Source organism: Petromyzon marinus, chromosome 30 (genome assembly GCF_048934315.1).
Source record: "Petromyzon marinus isolate PM22_M1 ecotype Great Lakes invasive population chromosome 30, UKy_Petmar_22M1.pri1.0, whole genome shotgun sequence".
NCBI lineage: Eukaryota > Metazoa > Chordata > Hyperoartia > Petromyzontiformes > Petromyzontidae > Petromyzon > Petromyzon marinus.
Window position 1 is genome coordinate 3077582 of NC_133696.1, and position 17893 is coordinate 3095474.

Here is a 17893-nt window from a genome sequence, read left to right on the forward strand (position 1 = left end):
TTCCATCAAAAAAAGAGTGCGATGAATTAAAATGAAACGACCCTCTTTTGCCTTAGGTCGCTGGCAGGTTTTCAGCCTCTGAGAAGCTAATTCGGGAGTGGTTTTTTTTTCCCCCAACAGGAACACAGCTGTAGAACACGTACGCTGTGGCCATCAGCACAGCAAAGTTATTACTGGAGTCCCGTGCCTCCGCGTGTATTGTCTGTGCGCATCACTGCGGCTCACATTCGACTGATGGTGTGCGCAACAAAAGAATTATATATTTTTTTGTGGAGCTATGACGGAACGCCGAGTCTCAGCATGGGACACGACCTCTCGCTGGAATATGGAACCCTAAGAGGTCCATTTTCATTTGCGATTAGAGCTCCGTCGTTTTATCTTGCCGGAAAGAGGGTGTGCTGTGGGAGTTTGTAATTAAATGTTGGGTGAAAAGAGTACTGCCCCATGTATGCACGCATTGAAATAACACATTTGACGCCACTTAGCCCAAAATATTAAATCAAATTCCTGGTTCTTTCGGTGACTTTACCGAAAGAACCAAGAATATGAATCCCTGCAGTCACGAAAGCTTTCAATCAAAAAATATTAAATCAAATTCTAAATGTCCTGAACGGCAAGCTCACAAACTGTTGCTGTAATTATTAAGGCGCAAAACGATTTAAATGTTTAATCAACTAGTGCCTCTGATGCAGAAAGAAGCTGTGTATTATTTTGTTACGAAACTTACGTGTGAATAAAGCATCTGTCCAAGCGTAACTTCATCAAAACTGACACGCAAATTTAAAAAAAGGTGTCAAGATGTTTTTTTTTTCTGGTGAATCCAAAAAGGATTCACTGTGCTTTGCTTGTAAAATTAATGGTTGTAAATACTGTACGTATTCCAAATTTCGCTGCGATAGATGGTATCAGGTACAGGCGGGTTGCGATGTGTGCGACACTTTGTGCTGGACGGAAGAGGGCAGGTTACCGAGAGCTTTAGTGGCCAAGGGGAAAATTTGAAGCCAAATAAATGGTGGTCAGAGGCACTCGTGGATTAAGTTTATACAATTGAATGTTTCAGGGCTGACAATTGTCAGAGACAGCTTTTGTAAGCTTGCAAAGCAGGACATTCAGAATTCTATGTAATGTCTTTGGGCCCATGCGGATTAAAATGTACTACTGTATTTCAATGTGTGCATACATGGGGGCATTAAACCTATTTCACCCACCGTTTAATCGCCGTGAGAGAGGACACTGAAGGCCAGGCATCAACTTTGCAAGAAATACGGAGCTCTGCGCCGGCGGAAGCATGCGATGGTGAGGTGTGGTGGTGCAGCAAACGCATTGGCCATGATAGCATTTTCACTTTTGATGATCAATTTCAAATTGGACCCGGTGGTTTTTTTTTGTGATAATCGCTCAAATCCCATGGAATCAAATGTTATGGCGATCAGGTATAATTCTGTGGTGATGTTACATGGCGATTGTGTTGCCACTTAAGGACGTTTGTGTACAATACAAATATATACTCTTTGGTTCTTTCGGTAAAGTCATGTAGATATAAAATAAAATTAATTTGTTTCATAAATTTAGGTATAACATACAATTACTTTATAAAATACAATTATTTTATACCTACGTGACTTACCGAAAGAACCAAAGAGTATGGGTTCCTGCAGTGACGAAAGCTTCAAATAAAAAATATATACGTTTTCACATTTTGATAGGCAATGCAAGTTTTAATTAGATGTAGCAATGAGTTCACACCACTCTATTCTAATCCTTTATTAGAGACCATAAATAACATTTTGAAGAATGATTTTTTTTATTAAAGTCTTCAAATTTGCTGATTTATCCATTAAACCAAGTGTGTTTTATAACAAGTGTACATGCAGCAACTGGAAAAAGATTTTAATTTAAAAAAACATTTTTTTTTACTATCAAGTTCTGGTTTACCATTTAAAATGTTCTTGAAAAAATGATCTCATGGTGATGGTATATTTTCCACGTTATAATTATTTTCACCAAGTCAAAAAGGAACAATTAAAAGGTTTTTGGGAATAAGATTTTAAAATGCCATCGACGGAGACATTACATATTTTCAGTAGCGTAACTGCCATCACCAATGTAACGACTAAAACATTAAAATGTGTTTCCAAAATAAGCCCGACATTACAGCTGCTTGGGTGTGACTTTTTTTAAGACAACAGCTAGTGTTAAAAATGTGTTCAACAATGCCTGCCTCTGTTAGTGATAACTTGGGGTGTAACAATACATCAATTAATCAATTAAATTAATCCCTGCAGCCACGAGAGAAGTGGTTCTTAACCTTTAATGCAGCCTTGCACCCCTTTGGTTCTCAATCGCAAAACAAAATGGAAATTATTCTATGGTTCTTTGGGTAAAGTCACGTAGATAGAAAAATAATAATTACATAGGTTTGATAAACCAAAGTAGTTGTACTTCCATTCCCGTGCTTAATTTGTTACGATTATTTACTTTCAAAAGAAATCTGGCCATGTCTCGCATGCCCAGGGAGTGCCTGTACCCCAGGTTAAGAACCACTGGACTGGAGTCTACACGTACACATGAAGACATAATATATGTACAATTTTTCCGTCCACTGCTGGATGAGGGCCTCCCCATGCCATTCAAGTCATGGGGGTTGCTTGACCATATTTCACCATGCTGGTTGGTGCAGATTGGTGATGGGGGGGGGGGGTGCCCAGAACGGGTTCAGATTTCACTCGCCACTGATGCTCGCCTTGGCCGGTTTCTGCTGCGTTTTTATCGCAGAGTGCAAATGACCGCGCTATTGCACGACCGCTCCCACATGTGGCATTATGCAATTTGTTGGTACGTTCATTGTCTCTAAATCTTGATCTGAAGCTTTCGTGACTGCAGGAATCTAACCTATTTGGTTCTTTCGGTAAAGTCACGTAGGTAGAAAAATAATACGTGACTTTACCGAAAGAACCAAAGAGTATGTCTCTAAATCTCCAACAAATCCTCCCTATAACAATTTTGAGAAGCCAAGACGGACGATTAATACTAGTCGGGGTTAGTTTATGGCCACTGATTTTCACTTCAAATCACACAAATACAATTTAAAAGGAAAAATATCCAAATTAGCAATTGACTGACCATATTGTGAAAACTATAGTGGAATACACCTGGTACAATTACATCTGAGACTCTTGCGCATTGGAACATCAACATTGTTTGAATTAACGGTAGCAGCAATGCAAAAGACGGCGAAACATTTTGATTTCAACATGCTCCCAATGAACAATATACAAAAAAAATTGTTAAATCATTTTGACACCTTGAGGTGGCCCAATGGCTCAGAGGTAAGGTTTTGAGATAGCTTGTGTGATATTCACATACGTGTCCCATTCTCTCATACAAAGGATCACACTGTTCTGCGAAAGATGCGAATGGAACTCTGCCTAACGGCATGACGCCAATAGGACACAATCAGGACACAATTGGGAGGGAAATTATCAAAACATTTTGAACGTAGATTTTTTAAACTTAAATCTTTTTCTACAATTCGATTTCACTGCTGAACACATGCACCTGTACAAATGTTAATGTTGCACGTCTAACATTATTACTCTCTTCATACATTTATTGGCCAGTTTATCCAAAACTAATCCTTATTTAATGAGAAAAGACTTAATGATTTTCATCGCTTATTTTAAGGAAAGCTCGACCTATTTAGGATGCTTAGTTTATTTTTGCATGCAAGTGTACAACGAAGTGCAAATGGAAAACCCATAAATGAGAATCAGGATGACATAGGTTAGTTACCTACTTTCCGTATTACTCCACGATAGGCACCTAGCGGACTCTACAGGTGGGCGTTTCACATATGAACCCAGCACAACACACCAACCCCACAAGTGGAGGCGCAGCGTGATTGGCATGAGCCCTAGTGCAAGGAATTAAAAGAGGCCCTCCCCCCTATCCGATTTCTCCTCCACTTTAGCTTGGCATGTGGGCCCCTCTGGCCCTTGGGACCTCATGCACCGGCCTGCGCTGCCCATAGCTACACCACTACCCACAAGCCACATTGCTGACTTACAGATACACATCACCAGTACATCTGGATTACTTGCATTTTTGAATGTAAACAAAATCAAGTTATAGTATTTGCACCACAACGACAGGTGTGTGTATTTGATGGCGTCCTGGTAAAAAAAAATGGTAATAAACTAAATATTGTCCAGGAAGTAGGCGGATTAAAATAGTAAATTATTTCCAGGAAATTGCTCAATTTGTATGGCTCAGGCCATGTTAAATGCGGGAGTGTAGAAAACTTTACATATACCCCCATCTACTGGAAGAAAACAGTAACTAAAATGGTCTCACGAGCTACAAGCTATAACCATGTCTTCAAACTCCAGATGGGGATGGTTTATTGTTGTATTTGTGTTTGCGTTTGGGTGATTTGTTGACCTTTCTGTACTTTGCACTACTGTTGTGTTTTCGTACTGTTTGTTGTTGTCACGTTCTTACCTGCCCCTACTGGACATGTGAAAAAGAGCTTTATCGCTCATTGGATTCCTCCAGTATGAATACATTCTGATTCTGATCAATCATACCAATGCCAGTGCAGTAAATTTACCTGATGATTCCAGGCTCATGGGGATGGATTACTGAGATGAAAGCAAGACAAACAAGAGAGAAACCTGGAGACTAGAGGGAGATTGTGGTCACATGACATCACGCCAAGTGATTTCATAACATCTGTACACGTGAAATATGTCGTCACGTGGCCCACTGGCCCACACTAAATTTATTGTGGTCCACCAGAAAATATTAAAGATAGTTGAAAAACCCTGTGCTAATATATCGGCGACGTATTGATAGTGCCCATCAAACCTCACCCTCGCTCTCCCATCTAGACACGTATGTCAATACCGATGGCGAACGTTAAGCCAAGCAATCACCAATATGCCCGCCAAGACAGCTCCTCCCAAAACCAGCTGGTTCTCCTCCAGCCATTTCCTCAACTTGCTTTCATCAGGGAGAGGTTTGGTTGCTTCCGTCGCTCTGTGCACCCCTCGGGATGCGTTATTCTGCTCGTCACGCTGCTTGGAGGATTGCTCAAATGATTGCTCAAGCTGCTGCTCGGAGGATTTCTCATTATTCCGCTTGTAGGGTTGCTTGTCGAGATGCTCTTGAGGTTGCTCGTAGCGTTGCTCGTAGGACTGCACGGAGGATTGCTCAACCTGCTGGTCGTTGGATTGCTCATTATTCCGCTTGTAGGGTTGGTTGTCGAGATGCTCTTGGGGTTGCTCGTAGCGTTGCTCGTAGGACTGCACGGAGGATTGCTCAACCTGCTGGTCGTTGGATTGCTCATTATTCCGCTTGTAGGGTTGCGTGTCGAGATGCTCTTGGGGTTGTTTGTAGCGTTGCTCGTATTGCTCACCAGGTTGCTCGTTGGGTCGTTTTGGCAGGACCTGTGCGTCTTCCTTTCGTGACAAGTTGTTGCGCACAACGTTTTCAGATGCTGCAAGCTGACCGAGCCGTGGAGCATTGGTGTCGTTTGTTGACAGTCCAGTGAAGCTTCCCATCTGCAGAGCCGATCCTCTAGCCTTCGTTTCAGACAAACGGTCACCTTTGTCACTTTTTTTGGTCGCATGGTCCATTCTGTTGTCATGCTGCATTTGAAGAAACATAGGCGAACTTGTATCGTTGACATTATTCAACAGTTGTGGATTTTGGGAGGTACCATCACTCGCCTCACTAACTTCCAGGGTATCTGCAACGCTGATCTGCACATCAGCACTTGTTATATTAAAGCTGCTGGGTGGATTTGTGCTCAGAACCTGTGGCTTAACAATGTCATCTTCATCTTCACGACTCCTGCTATCTCGACCGGGCTGTGAAGGCTGAGGCGATAAATTACATTCAGGTACCCCGGGCGGACTTTTGGCATTATCAAGTGTATTCACGGCAGACACACTTTGACTGGGCAAATCGCTGCGCTCACGGCCTGCTACCACCGCATCCAAGTCGGCGTTGTTTTGCCGCTTTTCAGAAGCCGGTTTGCGCGGTGCGAGTTTTTCTTCCTCCACAGCTGCGTCCCTCTCCTGGACTGGTGCCCTTGCGTCTTTACCATCCAAGAAGCCATCACCACTCACGTCCGCCGAACCCCCTTCCAGGCTCGGCGCGCCCGTACCCTGCCCCTTTGGCGACTCCACGGCAGCGCCACCACCGGCGGTGGGCGTTGGCAGCCCTTCCCCGCAAGTGCTTTCAGCCGGAGTGGACCGAGCGGATGCCTCATTCTGGACAGGTGGTTGCACTGGAGATGGGGCAGGAGGGGGGTCAGGCGAGACCTGGACTGGGAAATTGGCCTTGTGACCACTATTCTCACTGGAGAGAGATTTCTGCTCGGCCACCACCATGGCGGGACCTCCATCTCTCCCGTGAACGTTCACATCCATGGGGGGATGCACGGGCTGGCGAGCAGAGGTGGGTTGTCGTGCCGCTAGTCAATGACAAGAATAACAGTAATTAAGAATTGTACAGCGTCTAAAAACAATCGCATCTCAAGCTGCTTTGTGGGACTGCAAGCAAAAAAACTGCATTTAAACTAAAAATAAGCTATTAAATTATGCGAACCACTTCAGCGAATCTCGGGAAAGTTAATGTATATAAACGTAATCAGCAGTGGCTGCTTTATCATTATGTGAGGCCCCTATACACAAAGACACTCCATATCTACAATCCATATAATCACGGGATTGTTTTTGCTCTGTGTCTCATCCCAAGTAAAAAAAACACCATGAAGATAGTCCCTACAATGAGAGGAATATTCTTTGGAAGAGGCTGATATGCAGAACTGTCTGAAGGTATTTCACGCACGATGAATGCTAATGAAACTTTCAGACGCAAACACAGATGTCTGGTTGGAATTTGCCACCGCCACCCCAAATACACACAAACCACACCTCACAAGGCGTGCACGCAATAATCCCTAACAATGAACAGGTGAAATTACGAATTGCCACCCGAAATCGTGCATTGGCACTCTTGACAATAAGTGGTATGAATTTTTTTAATGTACAATGTACACAATTGTTTCTCTAGATAAGGAAAAAAATATATGGGTGGCTTGGAGCACATTTCAACAACCTAATCTACAAACCGTTTATTTTTCTCTCACAAATGATCATTAAGACGTTTGCGGTGTGGTATTCACCTTTACGGGCAGACAGTTCGACTTGCATTCTGTCAGCCAGTTCACCGTGTCTTTCCTTGCGGAGGGCGGATATGAATTCGTCGTACCAGCGGGAACGCCTCCACAGGTGGTTCAACAATGAATCCATCCCACGATTATTGCCATACCGGTCTAGATCACATTTGATCTGCTCCTGCATGTGAACAAGCAATGCAGCGCAAATACAACTTTGCCAACGGTGGTGTATAACAATACCTCGCTGTCAGCAATACAGTTGCTTTAAAAATAACATTCATTATTAATTACACCTCATCAGTAAACTGCCGGATGAAGGATACCCCCATGCCATGTCATATTTTTTTTTACCATACTTCACTAGCACCACAAGTCGAACGGCATGTTGCATGTGGCGAGGTTGAATGTGGGTATACTTCCACGTTGTCCAAGATGTCTGGCGAGCGTGGAACAGTGGAACCGAGTACTCTCTAGAGGGGCTCTCTAGAGCTCAATCTCGTGGAAGCCCTTCGGCGAGCAGTGCCGTGAGCAAGCTATTGTAGGCCTGCGCCTTTCACTTTACATCACCAAACTGGTCAGTACAGATTTCGATTTAAAGCTTTCGTGACTGCCGGGATTCATCTTCTTGGTTCTTTCGGTAAAGTCACGTAGAATGGAAATAAAATAATAAAAATAAAACATCATAAAATAAAATTCTCACGACGTTTCGGCCACAACACAAGTAGCCTTCTTCAGGTGAAGGAACAGAACTGTTGGGACGACAGCGCTTCAGTGAACACTGCTAAGCTTTGCAGCGTCTTATTAAGCTGGGTGGGAGGAGCAGAGCGCCTTGACAAAGGAATTTATATATCAACAGAAGAATTTAGCATTTAAATAACTGTGTTAAAGTGTTGGATTAGCAGGGTGTTAAAGTCAGAAATTAGCATGTAACTGGGAGATTAGCATGATGTTAATGTGAGTGATTAGCATGTAACTGGTCACGGAAGCAGCTATGTTAAAGTCAGAGTTTACATATCAACAGAGGCATTTAGTATATGGCAGTGTATACTATGGTGTATAGTCGTGTAAGGCATGTTAGAGCTTACATTGGGCTGTGTATACGATATTATACAATGCAGTTTAGATTGGAAGGTATAACATTGTAATGTATAGTAGTCTAGTTTATAACATAGTTGTAACGCAACACAGGACAGAGCAGCGCATCGTGGCTGTTTCTCCCCCCTCCTCTGTTCCGAGCATAGATGGACTCGTCCGTCTGAACAAAGCTCGTTGCTTTCCGTGGTGCTAACGTTGAAAAGAAAAAAACAGCACCTTTTTTTTCGACATAGAATTGTAATGTATAACGTCTTATTGTTAGTAGCTCAGCTGATTGGAGAGTATATCGAGTTTATTGATAACATTGAAGTAGTTCATATTTTAGTTTTTTTATCAGTTTACTATATGGTATTCATTATATAGCGTAGTGTATATGTTAATAGCTCAACTTATTGAATATATTGAGTACATTTATTATATTGATGTAGTTTATACTTAGTTCTTTTACATCGGCTTATTGTATAGTTGGGTAGTTAGCGTCAATATACTAAATGCCTCTGTTGATATGTAAACTCTGACTTTAACATAGCTACTTCCGTGACCAGTTACATACTAATACCTCACATTAACATCATGCTAATCTCCCAGTTACATGCTAATTTCTGACTTTAACACCCTGCTAATCCAACACTTTAACACAGTTATTTAAATGCTAAATTCTTCTGTTGATATGTAAATTCCTTTGTCAAGGCACTCTGCTCCTCCCACCCAGCTTAAAAGACGCTGCCAAGCTTAGCAGTGTTCATTGAAGCACTGTCGTCCCGACAGTTCTGTTCCTTCACCTGAAGAAGGCTACTTGCGTTGTGGCCGAAACGTCGTGAGAAATTTATTTTATTATGTTTTATTTTTATTATTTTATTTCCATTCTACGTGACTTTACTGATAGAACCAAGAAGATGGTCAGTACAGGTTAGTGATGGGGGAACCCCAGGACCGTTTCAGATATCACTCACCACTGATATTAGCCATGCTAGGGAATCAACTCAGATCACCGGGTTCATACTGGAATGCGATAACCATTACGCTATGTCGCAACCTCTACTCTGCATGTCTCGTTGAAAATAGAATACTTGCCCAAAAAATACCTATTTCAAAGCTGTCAAGAATCACAACTACCCCTACATAAAAGAAGACCAAGCACTTTAAAAAAGTGGTCAGGATACCCTGCGCTTGTACTGTACATGTGAGCTCAAAATTGCTGATGACAAGATACTTAAAAATTGTCTGGTTCTTCTGAAAATGAAGTTCAAACTTAATTGCAATTGGATTTGAACAATACTTAACAGGACCTCATATCCTTCACACACTTGCTCAATGTAAGTTAGAAGAAATCGTGATCATCTATCAACCCAAAATCTTCCTTGAAACTAAACCCGTGTGCTGGTTTGTCATTTCATGTTTGGATTTGCATCCAAAAACCTTATAAACCGAAAATAAAGTTGTTGGTTTTGTTTCAACATGTATAAATCATGATTCTGATTAACCTTGTTGTGGGATCACACCTGGTTATGAAGGATATATTTGCTTGCTTTTGCTTACTTAGTTAAAACTATCGTGTCTCTGCCAGGACAGCACTCATGGGCTCAGCTGATCTAAACACTCATGGGTATATCTCACTAAACTTTTTATGACAGTGATATTCCAAATGAGTATGCAGATAGTTGCAAGAAGGTGATGGGCAAATGACGCAAGTGAATGGATGGGAGATGCAGCAGAAGAAGTAAGACTGGCGGAGGTTAGAGAGGAGTGCAGGGAGGCGCTAAATACTGGCGAGTCCCTAGGAAGATGATGCTGGATCCTTAGGGCCTGAACTTTTGGTCTTGTTCATCAACTCAACTAATTCCCATGACCTAGGCAGCGTAGGGCACTCATCCAGCAGACAACTGACAAAGGGCTGTTAAAATAGCCTCTATCCTCACCATGTCATTTGATTTTTGCTCACTGCTGCAGTTGTTTCTTAACCGAGGTCTCTCTTGAAAAAGCAACTGTAATAATCGTCATGAACAAATACATTTAAATTGTCGTATTTTATATCACGGCTTTTTCCTCTTACCACATCGCTTTCGGTGAGGCACACAAGATGTGGGATGAGATGATCCACATGCACGATGTAAAAGTCTACTGAATGGGACCTGCACCAGTCCTTCATTTCCTCGCGAATGGGATCCATCGCTTGAATTGTAATTCAGAGAAGGCTCCTGCTGGCATGACACAAACGAACAATCAACACAGTGTTAGACAGGGCATCATTTCTCAACTGGATATTTTCCAGGTCCCCAATACAATAGAAGATGGCACGAATGCGGCAATCACAACCAAAGCATGTGGCGTGCGAAAAAATTTTCCGGGTCACCGACGTGGCCAGATCCGGCTGAAATTAAGCCTCGGTCTCTCAATTACAAATGTGAGAACCTATTCAAATGTACAGTATTTTCTGTTGCAACCAATGTAACCCCCTTCCCCAGACCGCGCTGACTAGCATGGTGAAATATGGTCAATTAATCCCCATGACCGTCCGTGGCATGGGGCGGCATTCATCCAGCAGAGGATTACATGACTGATGATTACGTAGGGAATCTTTTTATATAGCTGTCGGCGATCTTCAAATGTTGTATTTTAGTAATGACAAGAACTTTTTACATGGATTAAAGGTAAAGGCACATTTTTTTTTAAATTACTTTCAAAACTCCCAACTCTCACCCAAGTCTGTGTGTTCACTTGTCAGAAAGGTAGAGTCGGTTTTCTGAACCCAGATTGCCCTGTGGAGCTTTTCAGATTCGGAAAGGTTAAATAACCACCTTATCACAAAGCGTATTCTTTCCCCCATGTGAAGCACATTTACTTCAGTGAGGTGGATTCAGATCTCAAACGTGGGAAAAGTCGAGTTCCGAGATTTTGGTCCACGTGAACGTGGAGTTTGACCAAAAACAGACTTTCAACTGAAATTGGCGAGTTCTTCATCACCACACAACCAATGAGGAATTGAACTGCCCACTGTCCAATTATGTGCATATGTATATTTAAATTCATGTATATTATCAAATTAATGAAATAACATTAAGCAATATTAATATAGAATATATTTGTAAAATCACAGCTTATTTTGGAATTTGTTAATGGAAATTTGTGCAGGACTATATTATTGTACTCATCTTTATATATATAATGCAGTGTATATTGTTGTACAAGTATGGACATTTGTCAGTCCACCAATGGATTGAAGGGTTCCTCACACCTTAAGGGTGATGGGGGTTATTTTACCGTATTTCACTTTGGTTATCGTGATCTGGTGAAGGTGAAATATAAGACATACAGTACAATTAAATGCAGTCAATGATCTGGCTTCAAGACCTGGATGCTTTTTTTTCCTTGACCCCATATGAACACCCGTTGAGGACCACGTTTTGAAGGTTGAATAATTAAACTTAATCTTTCATTAAGTATACAATTGCGATTTAACCCATTGCAGCTAGGTTACTCTGAAGGTTGACTTCAAGGAAACACAGATACAAATCGGGTGTTTCCATTACAAAGGTTATTCAAAGACGTAAAGGTCGAAATGTTTATTGTATTACAGTACAGTCATTGTTTGCAAGAACTGATAAGTAATTGAAATGGAGACCACAACAATCTCCAAGAAGCCTACACCTGTGGCAAACACCTCACATTCTTCAATAACACTGCCTTCAAAATAAAACATACCTTTGTAAGTGACCTCTTTGCGTTGCATTAGTTCATAAACACACTGCAGGTAATTACATATAGTCGTATAAAATATAGCTGTACTTTATCATTAGTGACAATAGCCTTATGTAAATCCACTGCTTTATAACGGTTTTCCGACACCGATTCATTCGTGGAGATTGTTTGACCATACTTCACCACGCTGGTCAGTCCAGGTTGATGAAGTTGGGAGGGAGCAGAATCAAATCATATATCACTCACCACTGATTCTGTCCATCGCAATGAAGCTAACTCGGGTGACTACGTACACAGCACAATGCTCTAATCATTGTGCCACCTCTCCACCTCAAGTACTTGAATACATGTCAATCGCTCTGAGGACACAATCTAAAGCACGGTTTAAGAACGTTTCAAGTGGACACGCTCAGTGAACGTCCTGCAACCAGACCTGGCTGGATAACGTATTCAACTCAGTCCTCAGAAAGGAACATGGTCCCCTCTGGAGAAAACACTTTGGTTGTCTCGGTGCGATGGTGAAAAGGTATTGCTGATGAAGAATTTGGGATACTCGGGGACACGATGAGTGATTCTACAATAGCCATCAAAATACATGTGTCAATCACAGGGTCAGCTGTGGCTGGTGGACAATCATTGGACATCTGCGGAAAGGAGCATTATAGGTCATCGGATTTCTCCAGTATAAATAAATATTCTGATTCTGACGCAACCACGTGTTTGAAAAAGTCCATAATTCATTTATTTAAGTCGTGATTTTTACTCTTTGTTGTATTGGCGTCTCAATTCTCCAGCTTCCTGTGTGCAGTTTGCTCCGGCACCTGCAACTAAAACGTAACCCTAGAACAGGAAGTTCTTGCTAACACCACGACTAAAAGCGACGTTGGCTTAACTCATCCAACACACTGGTCAGACGTCTTGGAATAAAAGTGGGAGTACCCACACTTTAAACCCACCACACACTACGTCCATAATAAAGTTTTTTTGGGGGGGTTAGATCGCGTCAATAGATCGTTAAACCCCTCCACCACCCGACAGAGAACGTGCCAATGAGTTACTACTTCAGCACACCGGTGTGTTGGAGAGCAAACCCACGGCATCTACAATTCGAGTGTACGACGTTTCGCTGGTGATTACCACCAGCTTCATCGGGTGATGTTAACAGCTGTGTTGTAAATGGTGGACCCACGACCGGGTGGGGGCTTACCGCGACGGGAGATCGTAAATTACAACAAAAAAACACCACCGTGGTCGATTCGTACACACACGATTCCGGGCATGAGGAAAGTAATATCATTAGACCTCCTTTGCCAGTACCAAAATGTAATAATAGGGTTTTCCCCCTTTTTTCTGGCAACAAAACTGAAACCTTTTTTACAAGGATTCATGTCACTGCATTAACCACAATACCTGCAGTCAAAATGCAAACAAAAAAACACTATGATAATATATGTGGCATTGTCCTTGAAACGGATTGGTCCACACGAAGGGACGGCTTTCTTTTGAGCCTCGACCCAATTGTTGCTCGACCAGATGACGCCAAAAGGCATCACACAGCTCAAAGACAATGCCACTATCAAAGTAATGAGGGCTCGGGGTGAGCGTCTACATCAGGGGTCGGCAACCTATGGCTCGCGAGCCAGATGTGGCTCTTTTGATGACTGCATCTGGCTCGCAAATAAATCTTAGCTGACATTTCTTTAGTTGTATTCAGTGTTAAAAAATATTATATGGCTCTCACGGAAATTTATTTTAAAATATGTGGCTTTCATGGCTCTCTCAGCCAAAAAGGTTCCCGACCACTCTACATCATCATAGTATGTTTTTTGTTTGCATTTTGACTGCAGGTATTGCGGTTAATGCAGACATGAATCCTCGTAAAAAAAAGGTTTAAGTTTTGTTGCCAGAAAAAGGGGGAAAACCCCTATTATTAGTAAAGTAATAATTGATCATTAATATTAATAACCGGGCCCAAGATCTGCCCAGCCCTAGGCTCTTGAAGGTCAACTCTGCGCCTTCAAGATACCAGTCCTCCGCCCAGGCCTTCATCACGCGATGCTATTCCCAAGCTGTTATTTGCGTTAAAAAGGCAGCCGTTGCGTGCCATCGTGAGGGATTTAATGTTGTTTAATTTGTTGTTAATTGCCCTACGGGCGTAGCTCACGAGATACGCGGTTGTTTGGTTGACGGTAGCGGAGCAGCTCAGTGTGGGGCCCTCCCGTCTCACCGTTGTTACGAGCGACGGCGACCCGTGACGCGAAACTTTTCCATTGTTTTTGTTGTTGTTATTGTTGTTGTAACAAGTTCGAAAGGCGGTCCCGCTTGTCGCCGCGGGATGTACTTACAAGTACTTACAGAGACGAACCGACGGCTGTTGGTGTGAAGCCGTGTCCTGAACGCCTCCCCTGAGTGTTGAGTGAGTGTATGTCGGTGTGTTGCCGTACACGCCTCTTCAGTTTCCGCATTGAACAAGAGGGCACAGCGGCCGCCGTAGTCTGCGATACTGGGAGCGCGCAGGAGGAATCCGATGAGCTATGAAGCTCTTTGTGACGGAATGCTCCCGGTGCATTGGGCGCGTCATCAAACGCAGTGTGTATACATTTAATAGCCGTTTACCTTACGCCGCGGTATAATGCTCAATTATTGATAGCAGTGTGTGCTAAGGGGCCGTCTATAAATGACGTCACGCGATTTTTTTTGACAATTTTTGATCCCCCCCCCTCTTCTTCGTCACACGGCGTCACAAAAAGTCAGACCCCCCTCCCTGAAATATGACGTCACAAAGCTCTGCCCCCCCCCCTCCAAAAAAATCAAACATGCTTCAAATCGCTTTAAACTATTGTAGTTGTGTGTTTAATGTGGCGCTGCACTCTGAAGTTATAGGAGAAAACATTTATTAAAAAGTCTAATTAAGTAGAACGTATTCTTAGTTTTTTCGGTAAAGTCACGTTAAAGAGAAACAACAAAATAACAAAATATATATAAAACAATAAAAAATTCTCACGACGTTTCAACCATAACTCAAACGGTCATCATCAGGTGTGTCGGTTTGCATAAATTTATTTTGAAAACGGCATATTTATTTATTTATATAAAAATAACGTTTGCGTCACGCGCAACGATTGGCTGTTTGCCAGGACTAGTCCATCTATTTTTTGAAAAGAGGAGGGGGGAGACGAAATTTGTTTTTATGTATGCTGTCTGAAAGCCACTGTAAGCGTGAACAATCAATCAAGAACTGAAATGATTTATCAAATCTTTCCAATGATTGCTAAGATAGAATCCATCTTCTCGGTTGAAATTGTCTCTGTGTTTGTATATGTGGATAGCCTCATGAACGAATCTCTCATGGAAGCCAGATGGCTTACAAAGAACCTCCGTCTTGGAAAAGTCAATGGCATGTGAGCCTACTGAATTAGAACAATGATCTGCTACGGCCGAGGTGTTGGTCCTACCGTGTTTAAGGTCTGCTTTATGTTCACGAATGCGGTCCGAGATATGGCGTTTGGTTTCTCCAATGTAACTACTACCACAGAGGCAACTTAGTTTGTAGACACCAGGGTATTGTATGTCCGGAATCACATCTTTTACAGACGGAACCAGATCACGGATTTTATGTAATGTGTTGAAACGGACCTGGATCTTGTGTTTATTCCAGATTTTGGAGATCTTTTTTTTTGTGATCCCAGCAATGTAGGGTAAAGTGATGGTTTTGAAAGGCTCCTCAAGAGGGTTCTTCTTCATGGTTTGAGTGATAGCTTTGCGGATTGTATAGTCGGAGTAACCATTAGCCCTAAGAGCTTGGTGTACGTGCTTGAGTTCACTGCTTATGTGTTCCTGGTCGGATATGCATTGGGCTCTATGATACAGAGTCTTGATGAGAGAATTCTTCTGTGATGGATGGTGGTGGGAATCCGGTTTCAGATAAGCATCCGTATGGGTAGCTTTCCTGTAGACAGAGTGGCTCATTGAACCATCAGGTCTCTTTTTAATTAGGACATCCAAAAAAGGTATCTTGCCATCTATTTCGACTTCCATGGTAAATCTGATGGCTGGGTGTATGGAATTGATGTGGTCGAAGAATTGGTCTAGAGCAGGCCGGCCATGTGGCCAGATGACAAAAGTGTCATCCACGTACCTCTTCCATAAGGTTGGGCGCAGAGTGGCAGTCTGGATGGCGTCAGTCTCAAATTTCTCCATGAAAATGTTAGCTATAACTGGAGAAAGGGGGGAGCCCATTGGGGTGCCCTCAGTTTGTTTGTAGAAAGTTCCATTCCAAGTGAAGTATGTATTGGTTAAACAGTGTCTCACCAGGGGGGGTACCTCAGTGTTTAGTCCTTGATGAACCAAGTCTTCAATGATTGCAATGGTGTCAGGTACAGGAACCTTGGTGAATAAGGAAACTACATCAAAACTGACAAGCAGGTCGTCTGGGGACAGGGAAATACCCTTGATTGTTGATACCAGGTGAGTAGAATTTTGTACCGCAGAGGTGGTCTTTCCAGTGAAAGGACGCAGGATTTCAGACAAAAAACGAGCTAGTTTGTAGGTGGGGGAGCTGATAGTAGAGACTATGGGACGAAGAGGTGTATCAACTTTATGTATTTTTGGTAAACCGTATAATCTTGGTGGCCTGGCAGCAGAAGGTTTCAACGAAAACTGTTTAGATTGATCAATTAATGCGGTTGAATCAGAAATTATTTTGTTGGTTTGTGTGACGAGGCTGTTGGTGGGATCTCTTTTTATTTTTGTATAACTACCATCGTCGAGTAATTCTTTAATTTTGTTGTTGTATTCTATTTTATCCATGATGACAATAGCATTGCCTTTGTCAGCTGAGAGAACTACAATATCATTCCTCTTTTTTAATTTATATAATTCAAAACGCTCATCTTTGCTGAGGTTGCTAGCTGGCATCTTAGCGTTTTTGAGGGTTGCAGCGATTTCAGATCTTGCTACGTCTAAACGCGATGTGACCCAGGCCCCCGAGAGCAACGTCTACTTGGGCAATTATATCATTAACTGGTATGTGTTTAGGTGTGACTGCAAAGTTTAGACCTTTAGCTAAAACGGATTTCAGACCATCGGAAATAGAACTGTTACTGCGATTAATTACGACTTTATTAACGTCTAACTTTTTGGTGTGTGGGTCCGGTCTTTTGTTGAAGAGGAGGTTAAATTTGGAAATCAGGTTTTCCTTACATTTGGTCGACATAGTAGCAGCTGAAGAGGCAGTCATATTGTCTACATGTTCCCAATCCGATGTGGACATTATTGCCGTCAATGATAAGTGTGATTAGTAGAGTGTCTTGTCTAACTGATCTAGTTCTGTGCGTATAAGTCTGATTTTTTCTGAGATAAGAGCTAAGCTAGTTTTGAAAAGAATTCGTTTCGCATTAGAAGAAGTTACAGTAGCAGAGGTGAGTGTAAATGCGATTGGTATTACCCCAGAGTCGCGGCATCTCTTCAGGAAGGTGAGAGACTCGATCAGCTGAGCTTTCTTATCCCGGAGTTTGTTGAAGGATCTTAAAGTTATGTGACACACCTGATGATGACCGTTTGAGTTATGGTCGAAACGTCGTGAGAATTTTTTATTGTTTTATATATATTTTGTTATTTTGTTGTTTCTCTTTAACGTGACTTTACCGAAAAAACTAAGAATATGAATTACTGCAGTCACGAAAGCTTTAAATCAAAATTTAAGTAGAACGTGTTGTCGATATTTAAAGTTGCGAATTTTTATGTGACGTCACATTTCTCAAACCTCCCCCTCCTCGTCACACATCGTCACAAATATCTGACACCCCCCCAAAAAAATAGGTGCGTGACGTCATTTAAGGACGGCACCTAAGTGCGTGTCAATAATTGTGTCTGCAGTTTGTTAAAATGGCAATTTGATATATTGGTGAAAAA

The 17893-nt window shown here is 42.1% G+C and overlaps 1 protein-coding gene across 5 annotated transcripts; it reads right to left on the reverse strand.

Moving 5' to 3' along the window:
* Positions 1 to 1697: 1697 nt before the first annotated feature.
* LOC116947462 (uncharacterized) lies at positions 1698 to 14680 on the reverse strand. Of its 5 annotated transcripts, none has more exons than XM_032963234.2 (4): positions 14336 to 14680; positions 10335 to 10479; positions 7193 to 7364; positions 1698 to 6478 (listed from the first exon to the last, which is right to left on the reverse strand). In XM_032963234.2, the coding sequence occupies exons 2-4, from the start codon at positions 10449 to 10451 to the stop codon at positions 4899 to 4901; spliced, it is 1869 nt and encodes a 622-aa protein (XP_032819125.1). In that variant the 5' UTR covers positions 10452 to 10479; positions 14336 to 14680; the 3' UTR covers positions 1698 to 4898. The 5 variants fall into 5 exon arrangements, with proteins under 5 accessions (XP_032819125.1, XP_032819124.1, XP_032819127.1 ...); XM_032963233.2 differs by having other exon boundaries at positions 10335 to 10482; XM_032963236.2 differs by having other exon boundaries at positions 14326 to 14680.
* Between the last annotated feature and the right edge of the window lie 3213 nt (positions 14681 to 17893).

What these genes read in the sequence shown, in the direction of transcription:
- LOC116947462 (XM_032963234.2), bottom strand. Translation starts at nt 10,451, where the DNA reads ATGGATCCCATTCGCGAGGAAATGAAGGACTGGTGCAGGTCCCATTCA. An exon ending in GCCTCACCGAAAGCGATGTG is followed by an intron (nt 7,365 to 10,334) that starts GTAAGAGGAAAA and finishes GTTCACATGCAG; the next exon opens with GAGCAGATCAAATGTGATCT. An exon ending in CGAACTGTCTGCCCGTAAAG is followed by an intron (nt 6,479 to 7,192) that starts GTGAATACCACA and finishes GTCATTGACTAG; the next exon opens with CGGCACGACAACCCACCTCT.